The sequence below is a fragment of the Pteropus alecto genome, unplaced genomic scaffold, assembly GCF_000325575.1.
Source record: "Pteropus alecto unplaced genomic scaffold, ASM32557v1 scaffold185, whole genome shotgun sequence".
Classification (NCBI taxonomy): Eukaryota; Metazoa; Chordata; class Mammalia; order Chiroptera; family Pteropodidae; genus Pteropus; species Pteropus alecto.
The window spans coordinates 4956213-4975628 of NW_006438088.1; the positions used below are offsets into that span (position 1 = coordinate 4956213).

The window sequence follows — 19416 nt, forward strand, 5'->3', positions numbered from 1 at the left end:
CTGTCCCCATGATCTGAAACCAAATGTAAGGGTTTGGGACAATTATTCTGGGCACTCATGACTAACACAATGACCCCTGAGGAACTCTAGATGTCTAGAATGCAGCCAGCGTGGAACAAATCAACACCTCTCCTTCACAGGTGAGTTTTGTCCTATGCCACCATCCACTTGTAGCCAGTTCTAGCCCCTAACCATTTTTCTCACAAGATCCTTTGTCACAGAACTCCCTCTCCACTAGGCACACTTAATTGTTTTCCTGTTTCTCCATCCCTGGACACGGACGTCATTTCAGTAGCCATTATTACTACCTGCAATTCCCCTCTGCTACCGCATGTGTCATGTATTATTAAATACTTGTATTTAAATACCTGTCTTCACCTTAAGATTGAAATGTCCTCTCCAAGCATGGTTACAACATGGTTAAAATTTACTGCTCTAAAAAATCAATTATTTTGTTACTGACGTTACCGAGAGTGTAACCTCCAAAGCAGCTTTGACTTAACGGCACAAACTCTGGCACCCCAATTCAAAATGTATACAACATTTTATTAAATCCCATTATACCCATTCAATGATCCTCAAATTCTCAGTATCGTGGCTTCCCCAGAGCCCATCCTGTATTCACATTGAGTTAAACAAGATGGAATTCACTAGAAATACATGTAAGGGTCCTGCATTTTGTGTATAAAAAGTTAAAACAATTTTAAATCTTAGCTTAATCACACAATGGTCAGGTAAGAATCATGTGGAAGTTTTAGTGTAGAGTATAATGAAACTGCCAAAGAAAAGTTAACATAGGCTTGGACAACCCTAATAAGCAAGGACAATAGCTAAACTGCTTGTTTTGCTGTGTGCTTGCCAAATCGGATGAAACTGTAAAAATGAATCTAGATGAGCTGAAGACTGGTCAGAGGAGACTGAGCCTGATGTGAAGGGCCTGTGTGCCACTTCCTCAATAAACATTTACTGAATGTGCACTAAACGCTGGACACTACGCTAAGTTCTGGAGAAAAAGATGACAAAAACGGCTGCTACTCTTTATGGACTCACAAACCACTGGAAAAATAAACAAGTAAATAAATAGTAACCAAACAATGCAATGAGAGAAACCACTGCTCTGTGAACAAGGTGCCCCGAGGCCAGTGAGGAGGGGACCACCCAGACGCCCAGAAGACTGAGGAACACTTCACTTACAGGCAGTGTCTGAGGAAGGAATGTCGCAAGGCGTCACCAGAACTTTGGCAATTCTAGAAAGGTAACTGAGGCAGCAGTGTGGAGGAAGATGTGGCGAGGAGACGGGGGAGGCATAGAGGTGAGCGATGAGCCTGCTGCTTTATTCCAACTGAGAGATGAGGAAGCCTTGAAATACAGCAGGGAAGGAGGTGAGGAGGCTGGGGCAGACTCTGGAGCTACTTTGGAGGAACATCTGATAGGACTTGTCAACTAACTGTAGCGGGTGTGGCAGAAAGAGGAGCTTTTCAATGTTTGTTTCAATCTGTTCAAGTTCCATGTGTCCAATGCAGAATGTGATGCCTCACGGGAAGGCGGACCACAAAGTGCAGATTTGAAAACGACCTGTGTATATCAGAGACTGAAGTCACGGGGGAGAGTGAGGTCCTCTTGGAAGAGAACGCGAGTTGCACAAAGAGGGCAGGTGTTTGAATCCTGCAGAATAAATGAAGGGACTGGGCAGATTTAACTTGAAAACAACAGAAGACTTAGTTCTTCGTGTCTTTGCTACAGCTGAAGACCCCATGGTCTTGGTCTGCTGCTGAAGCTCCATCACTGGAGATGCTCGAGTGGAGACTGAAAGGGAATTTGCCGGGATGTTGTTCAGGTAATTTAAGTATCACATGGCATGTGGACAAGATGATCTTCAGAATCACTTCCCAAGTTTAACATTCTGGGATTCTGTACTTCCATGATAGAAAACGCAGCTTTTTTCCACTTACTTTCCTTGGCAGCTGTCACTGATGCTTGCTGAGGTTGGAGCTTCAATTAAAAGGAAACTGGAAAGGATATAGGGTTGGACTTCTGCCAAAGAGTTGGGTCTGTGGCTAATGAATGATCTGTCTGTGGTAGTGAAGAAGGAAGCCGGTTCCTAAGACAATACCTTCCTCCCTTCCCTGGCCTCCTCCCCCAACTACAAAGAGCTAAGGGCAAATGAATGAGAAACATATGAATTAAGTTTCCTTTCAAATACCTATAGATTTAAGGATTAGGGGTAAAAGAACTTGAGTAAACCACATTTTGAGTTTTGTTGACACCAAAATATCTGAATATAACTTATAGACCTTTTGATGAACTCAGGCTACTGCTGGGCCTGCTCATCCATTAAATGTATCAAGAAAAAGCGCAGAGTATAAGCCAAACATTATCAGCCTTGAATTCTACCTTTGCATGGAAAATTAGTTCTACAAAGGAATTTGTGATGGCAGGAAATTGCTTTAAAAAGCTATTGTCTGACTATTACCCTAGAGAAAAAATAACTAACACCCGGATAAAATAATCAATATATGGAAGAGCTTTTCAATAAATTTGATCCAGGCTATTATTTACCTGGCCTGTAGCTCTTAGATGTTCCAGGCATCGGTATGTTCTCTGGACATCGATTCAGGCCTTCTCAGGCACAGTAGCAATGTGATACGTCCCAGCTAATGAGATCCTCTGGGAGAGAGAACAGTAGACCACATATGCAGGATTTTGCTGTAGTACAGGAGACTGAAGAATGAAGTCAAATATAAGTTAGGAAAGAAGTGAATGGTTCTGGGTTGCATTTTCTGTCAATTGTTATGAAAGTGAAAAGATAAAGCATGGGAAAAAAGGACAAGAGAAAACACAGATGTGGAATATTGCAACAAATATTCATTGATTGTCCATGATGTAGAGGCACAGTTCTAGCGGCTTAGGATAACTCGGTAATTAAAACAAAGATCCTGGCTCTTACGGAAGTTATATTCTAGCAGAGAGAGATGAACAATAAGCTATAAATACAACGTAAAGTAAAACCATGTATTACACCAAGGATGATAAGCGCTATGAGGGGGATAAAGAGCAGGGGATGTGGTTGGTAGCTGTGCCTAATGCACTGCTCCGAGTTAGCCTTACTGAGATGAGATTGAGCAAAAACTTGAAGGAGGTGAAGGAGTGAGCCAAGCAGACTTCTGGGGCACAGCATTCCAGGGCACGGAGGGTGCCTGCTATGTTGAAGGTACAGTGAGGACGCCTGCTCGATCTAGCAACATCTACTGATGCATCAAATGGTTACTAAGTCTTATAATATGCCGAGCACGCCAGGCACCGCAGAGAAAAATATTAATCCCCAAAATGCAAAGAGCTGTGGAGGAGATATGGTATAAAACTGCACGATTTGGCCACTGTGCGTTCTTTATCCTAGGACATTTTTAACTCACTCCCTCTTTATTCGTCTTCCTCTTCCCATCTCTTTATTCGATCTCCCTCCTTTCTGCAGCCATCTCTCCTCACCCACGACAGGACCCCATTTCCTTTTTTCTTTTCTCCTACCTTTTCCCCTTCCCCATCCTAGCCTCTCTCTAGGACCCATTTCTCAGTTTCTCTTGCTTCTTTCAGGAGTTCTTCTGTATCTTTGATTTTCTGTGATTTAAAAATAATATGCCTTGTGTAGTGTTTTTGTTGTTGTTGTTGTTGTTATTGCTGTTGTTGTTTTGTATTTATCCTGCTTGATGTTCTCTGAGGTTCCTAGATCTGTGGTTTGGTGACTGACATTTATCTGGGGGAAATTCTCAGTCTTATGTCTGCCCCTGTGTCTTCACAGGGTCATCCTTTTGTGTGTCTGTACCCTAATCTCTACTCATAATCTCTCACCTTTTATAATTGTCTAAGGTTTTTTTTTTCTTCAGTCTTTGTTCTCTTTGCCTTCTGGTTTTCGAGGATTCTATTGATATACCCTCCGCTTTCGGGATCTAGGCTCTGGTTAGTTTCTCCTGAGGGCTGACCTTGTTAAGAACAGGATGCTCCAGTGTATAGAAAAACAGTTGCTTTTCTCTCGCCAATGCTGAAAGCAGGAAGGGATGTTTCTCAGATATTTACTCTGGGGACCAAGTCAAGCTCCAGGGGGGTAAGTCTCACAATTCTGGGACCCCTCGAGATCTTCACTCTCAGACTTGTCTGTGCTGAGCCTCCGGTAATTCATCGATTACAGTTTGGGTCTCCCCACCCTGGTATTGGTTCTCACGGTGCTTTCTGCTCATGAATCACTGCTGCAGTAAGTGGTTATTCTTTATATACACCTATCTATCTATCTTGGGGGTGAAGGTTAGCGCTGTGTCTGCCCCTCCCTTAAGGATCCAAGAAGAACTGTTATCTTCTCAGTCTGTTCAGCTTCTTTCTTGTTAGGATGAAGTTGCGACTTCTCAACTCTTTATATGTGAAACTAGAAAACCCTCTTGGTTTCTCTCTCACGAAATTATTGAAAGGTTTCTTAAACATCAATTTAAAAAATATATATTTTCTCCAGTGTGCAATATTTCTGGTTGAAATAATAAATAAAAAATAAACTTGGCAACAGCTAAAATTAAATACCTGAAAGCTGATTACTGATTTAAATAGAATAATCAAATCTTCATGTCGAAATTTAGATCAGCAAAAACCTGCCACAGAATTGGAATTGGTAGAACTCATTATCACAATGGAAGAAGCTATGATCTGTGAAATTGGATATGAGGAAAGCTGACACACAAGAACAGTATTCGGCACTTCTGAAACTGCCTCCCTGTGGATGCAACTTTCCTTGTTCCTGGGTCTTTGGGGTCTTATTTGTTTGCTTTGGGAGGTCCACTGGGAGTCTTAGAAAAAGGTTCCCAAGAAACTTCTAACCTCTGTTCTAGTCTCTGATTTTTGAAAATTTCCAGATATCCTCTAGTTACTTGAGAACATATTGAGAAAATTAAGAAAGGTCAGCTTTTTCATATGGAATGTTTACAATGGTCTTCTTTCAACCAACAGCTTATTTTATAAATTATCCACTCTCAAGGTGGCACAAACTCCACGGGTACTGAAATACATAAAAATCTGTGTATCCCAGAACTGGAAACTTTTTATAAGTCGTGTTATCTACCAAAAGAATAATGTCAAATCTGAGTTCCTACAAAAACAATGATCATACAAGCAGTATTTAACGCCTTCAATTCTGGGAAAGACAGATGTACAAAAACTTCAGTCATTACCAAATGTCAAAATAATACTGAACAGAGTAAATAGTTGTCTAAATTAAGGGTCTCTTGGGGATCAGTTACATATAACAAGAACTGACAAATCAAGCATGAAGAGAGGCGGGGTTTATTTTTTTTCCCCTCTCCTTACAAATTACATGGGGGAATGAACAACTCCTGCTGTGTTTATAAGAATATCTAGGTCATGTCTGCTTAAAGATCTGTGGTAATAATAATAATATCCTAGTCTTCCATAGTGCTTGGCTTTCTCAAAGCTCTTCATAAACATTAATTAGGTCTTCAATAAGCAGAAACACTGTCTTTGTTGTTTTTTCCTGTTATAGCATCTGTGAGAGTCTGCAATCTTCCTAGAGTTTTAATTATCTATCTATCTATCTATCTATCTATCTATCTATCTATCTATCTATCTATCTATCTATTTATTGCTTTTAATGTATATTTATTCCACTGACAATGCTTTAAAACTATAATCAGCAGGAGAGAAAGTTTCAGGGTTCTATTCTCGCAGCCAATGCAAAGGCCAGAATAACAACAGTGTCTTTCCTTGACAGCGTGACCACAGCCTACCGGAGACCACTCTGTTGGCTTGCGGCATTGTTTTCCTACGTACCTTCCTTCACTTCAAAAATGCCATTTCCATTTTTTAAAATGGCAAGTGTTTTTCCCATTCTATACCCACACAGTGCCTAGCAAGGTGCTTTGCATATCATAGCTTTTCTTTTTTTAATTAAATTTATTGGGGTGACACTAGCTAATAAAATTATATGGGTTTCAAATGTACAATTCAATAATATGTCATAGGTATATTACATTGGGTATTCACCACTCACAGTCAAATCTCCTTCAACATTTATAAATGTTTGCTAGATGGAATTAAATCAAAGCTCAGCCCCCACACGTTGCTGCCATGCAGAACCCTCCCCACAACTACCCGTGACCATTCTCACTACATTTTAGAAACTGATTCATTTACTGATATCGCCTCTGTTTTTCTTTTGTCTGGTCATCAGTGGACTTAGGATAGCAAGGTGGTAGAAGGATATAAATGTAAACCTGACATTTTTCCAAGTGTCAAAAGCAAATGTACAAATATCTTTTTTTATCATCAACAGTCAGTGAACGCCTTACGGGTATCATGTGTTTTTTGAGTTGCTGAAAATACAAAGATAAATAGGGCTTCAAGGATAGACAGTTCCTGAGTTTGGACACTGAACCGACTCCATTTGAATGTACTATATTTATATGTTTATATTTTTAATTGTAATAAGTTAAAATTACAATTTGAATGTACTATATTTATATGTTTATATTTTTAATTGTAATAAGTTAAAATTTTTTCTTGGGTGCTATTGTCATGGAGATTGGTGATAACCTAGTGGTTACACGCCAAGGGTGTATCATTATTTTAACTCATCTATTTATTCATTTCCTTTTCTTTTCTGCACATAAATTCTATAACTGCTTACTGAGAGTAAAGAGGAAGACAATAGGAAGGAAGTGATAGGATACTTGCCTTTAGTTATAATCATGTCTAACTGCTGGCAACTTTAGTATAAATCAAAATGAAAAATATGTGAATAGCGATAACCAATAAGAACATTGATTTCACTAGCCAATGTAAAAAAACAAAAAAAAGTGAAAACTGAATTTCAGATCCTGTGAGTTTCCTCTTATGCCTGTTTTCTTGACTAATGTGCTGGGAAGTTTGAATGCAGCAAATTCAGGACTGACTTGATGATATCTTCTGAAATGATGCCACGGCAGACTTATAAAATGTATCTTAGTTCTGTGGCTTAGGGCTCTGGATCTCTAGAAATTATGTTGAGACTCTTCAAACAATAAATATGATTCTACACATAAGAACGAGGTACATTCTTTCTAGGCATTCTTGTAGTTATAAAAATTTAAATGAACAAACAGGCCTAGAGGGCCACAAACCCTTTGCAGAAATATTTAAAAGTTACAAATTAAGCTAGTAAAGTATTGTATAAAATAGGATCTATCTTCCTATCTAGTTACATATATTTTCATAAAATAAAATAGAAAAATATGATTGGATGAGTAATAAAATAAAAAACATACTGACTTATAAATTACAAATATAAAATATTTAATACAATAATATAAATATTCAAAATTTTTTTCTTGCCCTCACTCCAGCAAATTCACTAAATATAATGGAAATTGTCAACAAAATCTGAACTCTACTGATAGTGTTTCTCTAAATCTAATATCAACTAAATATAATAATCGAAGTATACGCAATATAAATGTTTTCATCAAAATATGGACATTAAAGCAAATTTAAAAATTTTTAATTGAATTATTTTATATTTTTAAAATTAAATGTTCAAAATTATCTATTAAAATTAAAAGTAAATACAAATGATAATTAATTATTAAACCTTTAAATAAAATTTAAACAAAGCTTTAAATGTTTATTTAATATCTTGATATTTCATAATTATTCTTACACATTTTTATAAAAATTATTCATGACTACAGCATTTAAATGTTCATATTTTAATTGCCAATCTAAAGAGTCAGTATCATGTTGTAGTTAAAGTTTCATATATACAGATTTGGAGTAATGTAAGTTACTTAATATTGCAAAATATTCCTCAGCCACTGTATGCAACTTCTTAGTAACTCTAAAATCATGAACTGGAACATGAAGAAAAGCAAAAAAATAGTCATTCATCTCTACTAAGAGACAACATTCACTGTGAAAGAATCTACTGAACTCATATTATCTGAAAGACTTTGACATGTTAATTAATCTTCTTCCAATCCTATGTATTTGTGTCATTCAAATCCTCCTTGCATTTCTAAGTAATGGCTGCAGCCAAGAGTGAGAATTTTAACCCACCAAAGTGAATCAAGAGAAAATGATAAGAGTCAAAATGAAGTTCTAATGACTGCAATATGCTCAATAAACCGTTCATTCAAAACATTAAATAACACTAGAATTTGCAAAGGCTGTGATTCCTTCTCTGGCCTGAGTAATATTGTGTAGATTAGGGATGTAGACAACAGCCCAAAGAGTCAAGGACTGTACTAGAGAACAGTATGCAATGCACCAGCTAAGGCCCTTCTAGTATCAGAAACTTTCTGAGCCTAAGTTTCTTCACCTCTAAAAGGTATGATGATACTTTCTCACTCATAGCACCACTGTGAAAATTAAATGACATAACCACTACAGAATGCCTGGCACGCAGTAGGTTTTTAAAAATAATAGTTATTAGTACTGACTGGCAAGGAATTATGGAAACCGACAATACTGAATTCATCAATCTAATAAGTATGCATTGATCCTACTATAAGCCAGGCAGCTGGGCAGAGTGCGTGGGATTTGGAGGCTGCTGTTTTTCACTAGAAGGGTGACATTTTTGTGGGGGATACAGACATGGATAACAGACATATGAAAATGCTCTGCAAACACAAACGACAGAAGAGCTAACTTGGTTTGGGAGAGTGAGAAAAGACTTCTTAGAGATGATGTTAATAAGTCACCAGGATGAGCAGGAGTTTCTCAGAAAAGAATGGGAAGGGCATTAGGGGCAGAGGATTGCAAAGACGTGGAATCATGAAAGGGCTTTCACATTGAAGAAAAGGAAAAAGTTGGATTGGGGCAGAGTAACCAGGTGAAGTCCCTTAAGTGGTTAAAGTGAACTGATAAGACTAAGCCGATTTGTTGAAAACTAGACCAGAGGTGCCATGTTAATCCTTCAACACTATGCTCTAATTGGACTCAAAGGAACTTTCAGTTCTCTGCGATGTGCCACTTTTGATAAACTAGCTTAAAAAGGATTGATCAAAGCTCTTCAGTATAGTAATGCTTGTTAGTACGCACCACTTTTCTTAAAATATACCAAAATTGGGGGCAGAAGGGAAACTATTATTTTGAACCTAAGACACATGATTTCTAGCTCTTTGTTCCCCTATAATTTCTGTGATAGGTTGACCTTTTCACCACGGGTACCCAGTGACAGTCTTAAAAATTGCTGCAACCAAAAAATACAGGCTTCTCAGTTCTTACCAAAACTGCTCAATTCCAGAAGCAGAAAGGGAAGAGAACATACTCTACAGAAATATCTCTTCGAACCTTGGAAAGTGATGTGCAAATCATCCAAAGCATTTGATTTTAAATTGTGAAAGTAACATCATGGCTAAAGCATCATGAAGAATTAGACTGAGAAGAAGGAAAAGACCTAGCAGCTGCAGGCAAAGACCCCTGGACGGGCAGACTGGGACAAGGCAGACAGCCACTGCTGACACCGCCCATGCCTGCAGCAGGTCTCCCAGGGCACAGAACAGCATTGCTGATCCTTTGGGGGAAACTGTCCAAGTATAATACGCAGTTACTCCTGACACAATCTCACTGATGTGAGTGGAAGAGGGACAGGTGTCAATAGTCCCCCAGATAGGAATCGATCCTCAGGCTCCAATAGGGGACAAACCTTTTAATGGCACAGAAACCAAATTCTATGCAGACACCTATGTCTTATCTAACACCACTGATGCCTTTTATAAACTTTGGATTCATCTAGTACATAGTTTTAATAGTGACTCAGTTTCATGGGAAGATGTTTTTTATTTATATTTGATTTTCTTCTCTAGTTATGACTGTATTATAATCTTCCAATATTTCTCAGCTTGATAGAGTCTACGGAAAGCTTAGTTAGAAAATAGCTCTTTAACAGATTTTTTTTTAAATAAAAGGAAATCATTTGTTTCAGTCCACTCACCATTCCGTGATTCAGCCACCCTGGGATAAAGTTATCAAGCAACTTCGGGTAAATCATCTCTCTGTCATAGGCATAAATTATCCAGAACACCGCTACGACGAACTGGAAGGGAAAAGAAATCCTTTATTTCAAAGTCACCAACTATCCACAACATTCGATTTATTAATTATCTATTGTTCAAATAACCCAACAGAACTTGTAATCTACAATGAGAGACAAATCAGTTAACCAGCTATGGACCAGAAAGATGGTTCTAACTTCATGCCATTTAGTGGTAGCGACCGGGGCTGTCCGCTTTTGTGATTTCTCCATTGTGTTCTCCGAGGTGTTCTGTTTGTGAGGGAGAGAAAAATGGTCTGTCTCTTGTCTGAAACGGCTCCCTTCCAGGGCTAATCATGTTGGTCTGATTCCTCTCAAGAGGGTTTAAAAGTTCACTGGTGGTTTTTGGATCCCATTCCCCACTGTACAGAGTTAGCACACGTTCAAGAATCTGTAGTGGATGTCCCTTTTCCTTGAACCCATCATGTGTTTTAAATTAATCTTCGCATTCTCAAGTTTCTATTTCACCACTAACAACACTGAAATCACTGCTATAAAATGTCCCAAAGTCACATTGCGAGCAAATGTATTAATTTATATAGCCTATGTGGGGGCTTTGGCTGCACTGAGAAGCGGGATGTTTGGAGGGCAAAAGAAGATTCCTAATTCTCTGGGAATAATCTGTAAATTCATCTGGGTTCCAGAGGCTGATTTTAACCCATCAGCAGCATAATCATCAAAAGAGTAGAGTACTCAATTTATTATCAGCTTTCTTCAAACTAATGATGAGAGAATAAGTTCAAATACAATAAAGAAATGAATGGTCCAAGGTCATAACCTTCATCATAGAATTTAAAAGAAAAAGAAAATGCTTTTGTCAATAAATGTAGCATGGAAAAAGGAATCACCACAGAGGAAGGGATCAAAGTCTCTGAAGAGTTATGTCTCAAATAATAAATACTACAGAATGATAATGCAGCACGAATATTCAACAGAAACAATTTTAATCTCATTTCTTATAAGTCAACCACGTCCCCACATTTTATTAATAAAAATAGTAAATATTTTAATATCACTTTTTAGAAAACCCATGGTGGTTTATAGCTCAAGGCTCGTATTCAGATGGGTTCCAAAGTTCTAGTCCAAGTATGTCAGTTATGGTATGGGTAATCTCGGTCCCTCAAAAAAAATTCACCCTTAAAACTTAAGATGTTATGGCCATTTATTCTTTCATAAAACACACTGAATGATAATGGCAATAGCCAACTCTAGATTATATACATAGTTTTAAAAACAGATTGGGGACCCAGTTATTTATCCTGTTTTTGGGTCAACCATTTTCACTTAGCTGATAAATGCACAAGATTAAAAAAACCTATTATTAGCTTAAGGTTAACTGTCAATCAAATCTTTCTGAATACAATGTATTTTGAATTATACATAATTTTAGTTTATTTATTCCACTACAGACTTTAAATGTAGAGACTATGGGTGTTACCTGTCCTCAGACCTGGTCCCCATGCTTTACAGTCTTGCTGCTCCAAGTGGAGTCCCATGGATCAATAGCACCTGAGAACCTGCTAGATTTGCAGAACACCACCTCCCATCTTGATATGCTCTGATCCCGAATTCTGATAAGACCTGAGGTCATTCATATGCACATGAAAGTTTGAGATGTCCTATTTCAGTAGGCCTTACTCCAGCCACCTTGAGTCTCTTTTCTACCCACGGACTGAGGCGATCCCAGAGCCAAGTGACTTGTCTACCCAGGGCTGTGGCCCTTCTCTTCTGAACTACATCCCAGGGAACCACGATCTGGAATTCTCTGTCCAAATAGACACAAGTATGACTCAGGACCTGTGTGGGTTTCCTTCCTGGGTCTGATCCCAGAGGGTTGACTGTGCAATCAGTATGTGCACACCTGAATTAAGAGATGGGTAAGAGGCATCTGTCTCCACAGGGAGAGAAAGAAGTGTTACATTTGGTCTGGTGTCCACACACAGGGATGAGCCATTTACTCCTGAATACAGCCATAGGTGGACCTTTACTTTTGCCACATAATCTAACCTTATCATGAGAATGACATCCCATCATATTCATAGGTTTCTCTCACCCTCAAGGGGAGGGAATTATACAGGCCTGCACAGCGAGGGTGGAGAGGTGGAATCTTGGGGCCATCTTAGAATTATGCTTACTACATGCTCCCTCTCTATTCTTTTCCAAAATTGTGTTGGCTATTTGAAGTCCTCTACATTTCCATTTAAATTTTAGAACCTCAGCTAGTTAATTTCTATAAAAGTATCCTGCTAAAATTCTGATTATAAGTGTATTGAATCAATGCATTCAATATGGGGGAAAAAGACATCTTAACAAGATTAATGAAGTCTACTTCATTAACATAATTTATGTCTCCATCTATTTATTCTTCAATTTCTCAATGTTTGTAGTTTGCAGTGTATAGATCTTGCATGTATTTTGTTAAATCACTACATTTCATTTTTATGCTACTGTAGACAGTATTAAATATTTTTTACATTCTTTCTTGCTAGTATATAAAAATGCAAATGATTTTTGTATAATGATATTGTATCCTGCATCTCTGCTAAATTCACTTAGTGGTTTGGGTAGTTATTTTATAAATTAAAATATAAATATTTTAGATATTGATATGTGATATGCAGATAAAGACAATCTTCTTCCTTCACAATTTGTATGCCATTTACTTTTTTTTTTTTTCCTTTTCTTATAGCACAACCTAGGACATTCAGCTCAATGTTGATCAGAAGTGATTAAGAGTGAGCATTCTTGCCTTTTTCCCTAAGGGAAAGTGTCCAGTCAGTCTTTCAACATTTAAGTTTGATCTTTCTTAACTGCAGGTTTTTCTTACATGCCTTTTATCAAGTTGAGAAAAATTTCTCCTATTCTCAATTTTATTTTGTTAATATGATGAATTATATTGACTGATTTTTAATGTTAAACCAATCTTTAATTCTTGGTCATTATGTATTTTTATATATTGCCAGATTCAACTTGCTGACATTTCATTAGGATTTTTTTCCATCTTTATTCATGAGGTATATCAGCCTGTAGTTAGTTTTATTTTCTCATAATGTCTTTTCCTAATTGGGTAACAGGACAACGCTGGCCTCAAAAGATAAATTGGGAAGGTGTTCCCTCTTCTATTTTTTGAAGGACTTTGTGCAATACTGATATCATTTCTTCCTTACCTATTTGATATACTTCTTCAGTGGATCCATCTGGACTTTAAGTTTTCTTGTGAGATTTAATTATGAATTCAAATTCTTTAATAAATATAGAATTTCCAATTTTTCTATTTGTTCTTGAGTTAGTTTTACTCATTTTTGCCTTTTGTGGAATTTCTGCATTCCATATAAGTTTTTAAATTTATGAAGCTGTTCCTAATATTCCACTATGGAAATCAGCAAATGCTACAGATCAGGTACCCTCTGGCGAGCTGACTGTTAATCATTTACCGGCACACCACTGATGAGAGCTACTTTCTGTTGACCGAGAATGATCTTTCAGTCCCGCCATATGTAAAGCACAGTGGATCAATACTTAATAGTATAATTTGGTCAATCCTTTGACCCCCCTATAATTTGTTGAGGGAATTATATGGGTTATTAAAAGTGAAGTGACTTTCAAGAAAGTGTAAGTCACCTTTCTTAAGGTAACACTAGAAGGTCAAGAGGCACAGCTAAATGAGTAATCAGCCTTCTAAATAATTCTTGATATATAAACACAGTACAGATGGTAGCTTCTTGGCTTCCTGCACTGATATCCTCTTGATAGTATGGTCATCAGCAAACCCAAAATAAGTTTGAGCTCTACTACCAGGGCACGGATATGAAACAAAAATAGGTTCTCTTGGACAGGATAAGTGATACTGAAACATTCCATTGTGATGAAGAAGCTCCTTCAGGACCAATGACCATCTATTCCTCAGCACACACCTGCTGCTGCTTCTCAGCTGCCAGGACCAGAATACTGTACATGAACTGAGAGTGGAAGGGGCACTGTTACTTCTCAGTCCTTCAAGCTGCCCAGTCAAAATACTTGTGTCACGGCAAGTCATTGAGGCCTCATTTGAACTCCTGGGATTATCGGAAATGAATGCAAAAGAAAACTGAATTCACACTTTCTCTTTCTGCAAAGAGTCTCTCAGACTGAGTCCAATGAAGCTGAAACTAATCAGCTTTAGTCTACTTCAAGAAGAAGCTTTACTGATCAGTGGGAAATTCTTTGGAATTTAGTAAAATATTAGAATGAAAAGGATGTTGCAGAGAACAGTGCCACAAAGGAGGCTAAAGAGAAAAGGCATTTACCTATAGAATGGTTTATAAAGGCCATTTAGCATGATCTCAGACATCTACTATTGAAAGAAGGAAGAAAGGAGAAAGGGAGAGAAAGAAGAAATAAATGAATACATCTTTAAAGTCTATAGTTTCAATGAGACATGATCCTATGAAATTGCTTTCCCTTTTAAAACTCATCTATTGGTACTCAGACTTGACCAAATACTGATTGGAAACATTTTAATTCTGGTTTGGGGCTCTATGACTTTGCTTGCAGATTTCTTATTCATGATTTGCTGTCCCATCAATTCTTTCCACGGTCACACTGTTGCTGAGAGATAAGATTTCCAGTTGTGATTTCTCTTTCCAAACACACGAAGCATGAGAGAAAGTTGTGTGTTGTGGATACTGGCAGGCTTTGTCTTAGATGGCCCCATGCGCTGAGTGAACGTCTCATTTCGACGTGGCCCTTGTCTTCCCACTTCCTAGGCTAGGAGATCCTGAGTCTATCAGTGCCCTCCTCCCAGCTGACTTCCCTCAGCCATACTCTCAAATTCAGAAATGTGTAGCAAAGCCTAGGGCCTCTGAAATGTTACAGTATCTTTTGTTCCAGAGTACAATTAGTTTCTAGTCCTCATTCCCAGAAGTGTAACATAGAATTCCTCTACTTGTAATTATGAGGCTGTGAGTAATATCATATTTTTTTATGCTATGCATTCTGCTCAAATGACCTTAACACCAGAACTCCATTTAGAGATTTTCTAAAGCACATGTTGATGTTATACCTTTTCTTATGGCTTTCAAATATCATTTTTTTGGTAAAATATAGAATTTACTCATATTTATCTACATTTCGATCCTTAACTGGCTCTTCAGACTGAGCGAATTATGTGAGAATAAAAACCTAACTTCTATAAGTACTGGTACGATTTGGTACCTGCCTTTCTCTCCAGCCTCCACTCACACCATATTCTCTGTTGCTCCTTAAGTTCCAACTGGCAATTTGATTGTTCCTAAAACACATTAAGCTCTTTTCTGCCTCAGAGACAAAGCATTTTCTACTCTCTACGCCATGAATGCTCTTCCCCCATTTTCACATGGACAGACTCTCTGTTCCTTCAGGTCTAGCTTAAACATCACCTCTTCATGGAAGCCTCGCCAATGACTCCACTGCTCCATTATTTTCTATAGTAGACCCTGATGAGAAAAATAGGCTCCTTTTGTTGTTGTTATTGTTGTTGTTCAATTGTTCATTGCCTGGCTCTTCTAAGAAAAAGTGAAGTCTCTGAGAATAAGAACTTGTCTGTCTTGTTCATTGCTATTTCCCTACTGCCGGGCATATTACATGTTTACGACGAAAATTTGCTTAATGAATGAATAAAGGTGTATTGCTTCTTCTTGTATCTGTCGGACTCCACCTCTCCCATAGGAGCAAGTACCCATTCATGCCTTCAATTTTCTTCCTATTGACCTAAATTTGGTTTTCATCTTCCCCCTACTTTTTTATCCTCCTGTCAGTGAGAAAGATATGCCCTTCCTTCCAAGGTTATTCTTCTAGCCTATCCTTTCTCAGATCTTCTGTGAGTCAGCTCTTCCTTCACCTGTTTAAGTCTTCTACATCCTAAAATAATCCTTCTCTGAACTTCTAGATCAAGATGGAAGCCTAAAGGCTCTCTTTTCTGAAATCGACCACGAATAAGGAGAATGAGAAACAGAAATGAAACCAATGGAAGTAGAAACACCCATAATCTAAACATCGCTCTCTTAAAATGGCTGCCAAGGGTTAGGAAAACTGAACCAGGACAGGAGAAGACTCTGATGTAAGAATCAAGATCCAAGGGCTCCCTGATTGGGCAAGAACAGAGAGATCGCTACAGGTGGCACACTCTAAAGGACACTAAATGACCCTTGCTGGGAACAAGAGGTCTGAGATGCATACGAGCACTGGGAAATGTTCTGATCCCTGCTTAGCTTCAGATGTCAAAAGTCATAATGTTAAATGTGAAAATGAGCCAGCATGTCAACTCTTCGAGAAGCGGGATGAAGGTTATGTTAAGGTAAAGAAGGAAAAGTCCGTGGTAACCAACTTAAATGCTCAGCCTCCAACTTACCTGGCAAAGGCCAAGCTTCCTGTCACCATACAAAAGGGCTGTAATCAAAATGAGTTAATGTTGCTCAGAAAGACGTCATTCTCCAGGGGAGGGTGGTGACCAAAAACATTTGGAAATCCAAACTGCCCTTAGCTGGTCTCCAGTTCTAGCCTTTCACAAATAGCTGGCTCAGGAAGGACAGATGAATTTAAGGATGAGTACCCAGTACTCATAAGAAAAGAAATAGCATGCAATGTATTCATAGATACCACACACACACCAAAAGAGAGATATAAAGTGGAATATAACCAAAAAAATAAAATAAAATAAAAGGCAGCTGAACGATACAGACTAGAAGAATTATGCCAAGATAAGTATAATTTTATGATCAAATAATTCTCCATTAAAGAATAAAGGTCAAAGAAGAAAAACTGAGACTTAAGGAACAGAAGATAAACTGAGAAAGAGAAGAGGGTAAAAGTGAATGGACAGAACTTAAAAATAAATAAGATATAAAAAAATAAAACCACATAAAACGGAAAGTCACATTATAGGCAGCGAAAAAGAAAAACTGCCTTTGGCAAAGACAGTTGGGGTTTAGCTTTCCACAGGACTGTGGACTAGATACAGAGAAAAGGTTTCCTGCTGTGAAACATTTGAATATACTTTCAAATGTATTGCTGAGCACACGAGCAAGGAAGGGAAATCACTAACAACAAAACAAACAACGACAACAAAAACAACATACAGATAAAAAAAGAACAGGGGAAAAAATCCAGAACAGTAGAAAGCACAGAAACTGGAGCTGCCTGGGAGGCAAATGCCAATACCAGGATCAGAGTGCCCTGTGCGTGTGGGCAAGGACGTGCGAGTTGGTGCAGAGGGCACTGAATCCGAGGGGGCTGGCCCACGGAGAGGCCATACCGTGCGTGAAATGGTAGGCTAGAGAAAGCACCCTTCATCAGGTTAAATACATTGCTTTCTATTCCTAATTGCTAAGAGTTTTTAATCAAAAAGGTCTGATTTCATTAAATTTTATTCTGCACTGAGATCATTTTTCCTCCTTTATCTTTGCGTTCGTAAAAGCTTAAGTTGTGGTAATTCAGCAGGGTCTGCGAAGTCAGTAGATAAATTTTATACTTATATCCAATAACTGTAGTAGATACTGTGGTGCTTCTCCCAGATCTCCTCTTCAGGGCCCCGAGTATCCCTCACTCAATTGCTGGGAGTATTGGTTGTTGGCTACTGTCAGCTGCATCCCTCACTGGGAATTGCCCTCAGCTACAGGAAACTGTCTTGCCCAAGGTCATGCCCCGGCCCCAGGGGCAGTCCAAATACAATGACTGACTAATGCAAGGATACAAAGATCCAACCCATTTGCTTCAACCTAGGGCAACTCGAAAGGGTCAACCCAGCTCAGAGTTCCCAGGCTGCCTCAGCTACAGCTGCAATGTCGGTCGTCTTCCCCTCTACCCAGAGCTGTCTGCTTCACTTTCTACACGGTGTATCTCCCAAGGGCTCCCTCCTCCATCTCAGAGCCCGTCACAGGGCACCACATCTAAGACAATGCCATTCGTGTATAAGCATAACAGACATTTTTAAACATGTAAACATTTCTAGTAAATAATCACCCTGAAAAAATGTATAAAAAGCAAAAATTCTTTGCAACCTAACCCTGCAGAGGCCATCATTGTCAAAAGAACAAGTATATCCTTCAAGATCTTTTTCTATGCATGAAAAATGCATCCCGTACATTATTTTACAAAATCAGATCATATTATGACTAGTCTTTTGTAACTGTTTAGTTTAAAAATATTTTAAGGCTATAATTCATTTTTCTTAAGGGCTTCATAGTACCCCACTATATAATTATGCACCACAATTTACTAAATACTCACTAATGAATATATACAATCCCTCCAGTTATTGCAAATTCCAATAATGTTGCAATTGACCTGTTATGCATATGTTTTTATGCACCAGTATGAGTATCTCAAAGGAACAAATTCCTAGAAGTGAAGTTCCTGGATCTGAGGTCACCAGTGACTTCTGAGCCGACTTTCACAAAGGCTCCTCGTCATTTCCTGTTCTGAGAGCCCACTGCCTTCACCCCAGTTGCAGGCCATACTGTCCCTATCCTTGACTACCGCAGTCACCTTTTGGCTAAACCCGCTGGCTTCAGTTTCTTTTAATTCTATCTGTGCTTTATCTTGGCCTCACAGTTATCTTATTAAAACTTTTAAGAAGTTCCCAGTTTAAAACATCCAGTGGCCCCCCTCCCTTGTTTGCAGAATGAAATCCAAAGTTCCTTCGGTGATCTGGTCCCAGATTTTCTTCCCAGTCCCTTTCCAGCTTCTTCCAGGAACCCAATCCCCAGACTACATGTAGTTTCCCAAACTCACCACACACTTCCAAGCATTTATTCCTTTGCACTTTTTATAACTGTAGCTTGACATTCGTTACAATTTTTTTTTCAAATCCAAGCTCTACCAAGTGTTATTTTTGTTGTGCAGTCATTCCCTCCTCCCTTCAATTTCTTGTCAGAAGTAATTACTTTTTCCCTGACCCATCGCAGCACGCTGCTTATAGCGCTAGCCCATTTAACTCTGACTCTTGCATGTCTTTTAACTTGCTGGCCCCTCTCAGCTGCTGGAAGTCTCCAATCAGCACGGCCCCCTCACATGTTGTTCTCTCTGCCTGGAAAGCCTCCCGCCGCCCCTCCCAGTTCATCCTTATCGTATAGACGGGGTCAAAAATGTCATAACCTCTAAGAAGCCTCCTCTGAGCTGCCCCAGACTCAGCCCCTTTTCCTTGCATGTGCTGTCAGAGCATATCATGTTTTTCCTTCATGATACGGGGCATAATTATGATTAAATAACTGGCAGTGTAATTACTAATTTCTCTTCCCAGTGGAATGCAAACTCCATGAGAGCAAGAACCAGTGTATCTCTTCATAGCTGCATCGTCATATCGCTCTTGGTGCTTTATATTTTTATTTAACTCTATTTTG

At 38.5% G+C, this 19416-nt stretch overlaps 1 protein-coding gene across 6 annotated transcripts in view; it reads right to left on the minus strand.

Moving 5' to 3' along the window:
- The window catches only part of AIG1 (androgen induced 1), a 207904-nt gene that overhangs the window by 120119 nt on the left and 68369 nt on the right, over positions 1-19416 (minus strand). For all 6 annotated transcript variants that reach the window (XM_015592091.2, XM_006915361.3, XM_025049307.1 and 3 more), the window contains exon 3: positions 9962-10063. In XM_015592091.2, coding sequence (XP_015447577.1) covers positions 9962-10063 — 102 coding nt within the window. The remainder of the gene's footprint in view (positions 1-9961; positions 10064-19416) is intronic.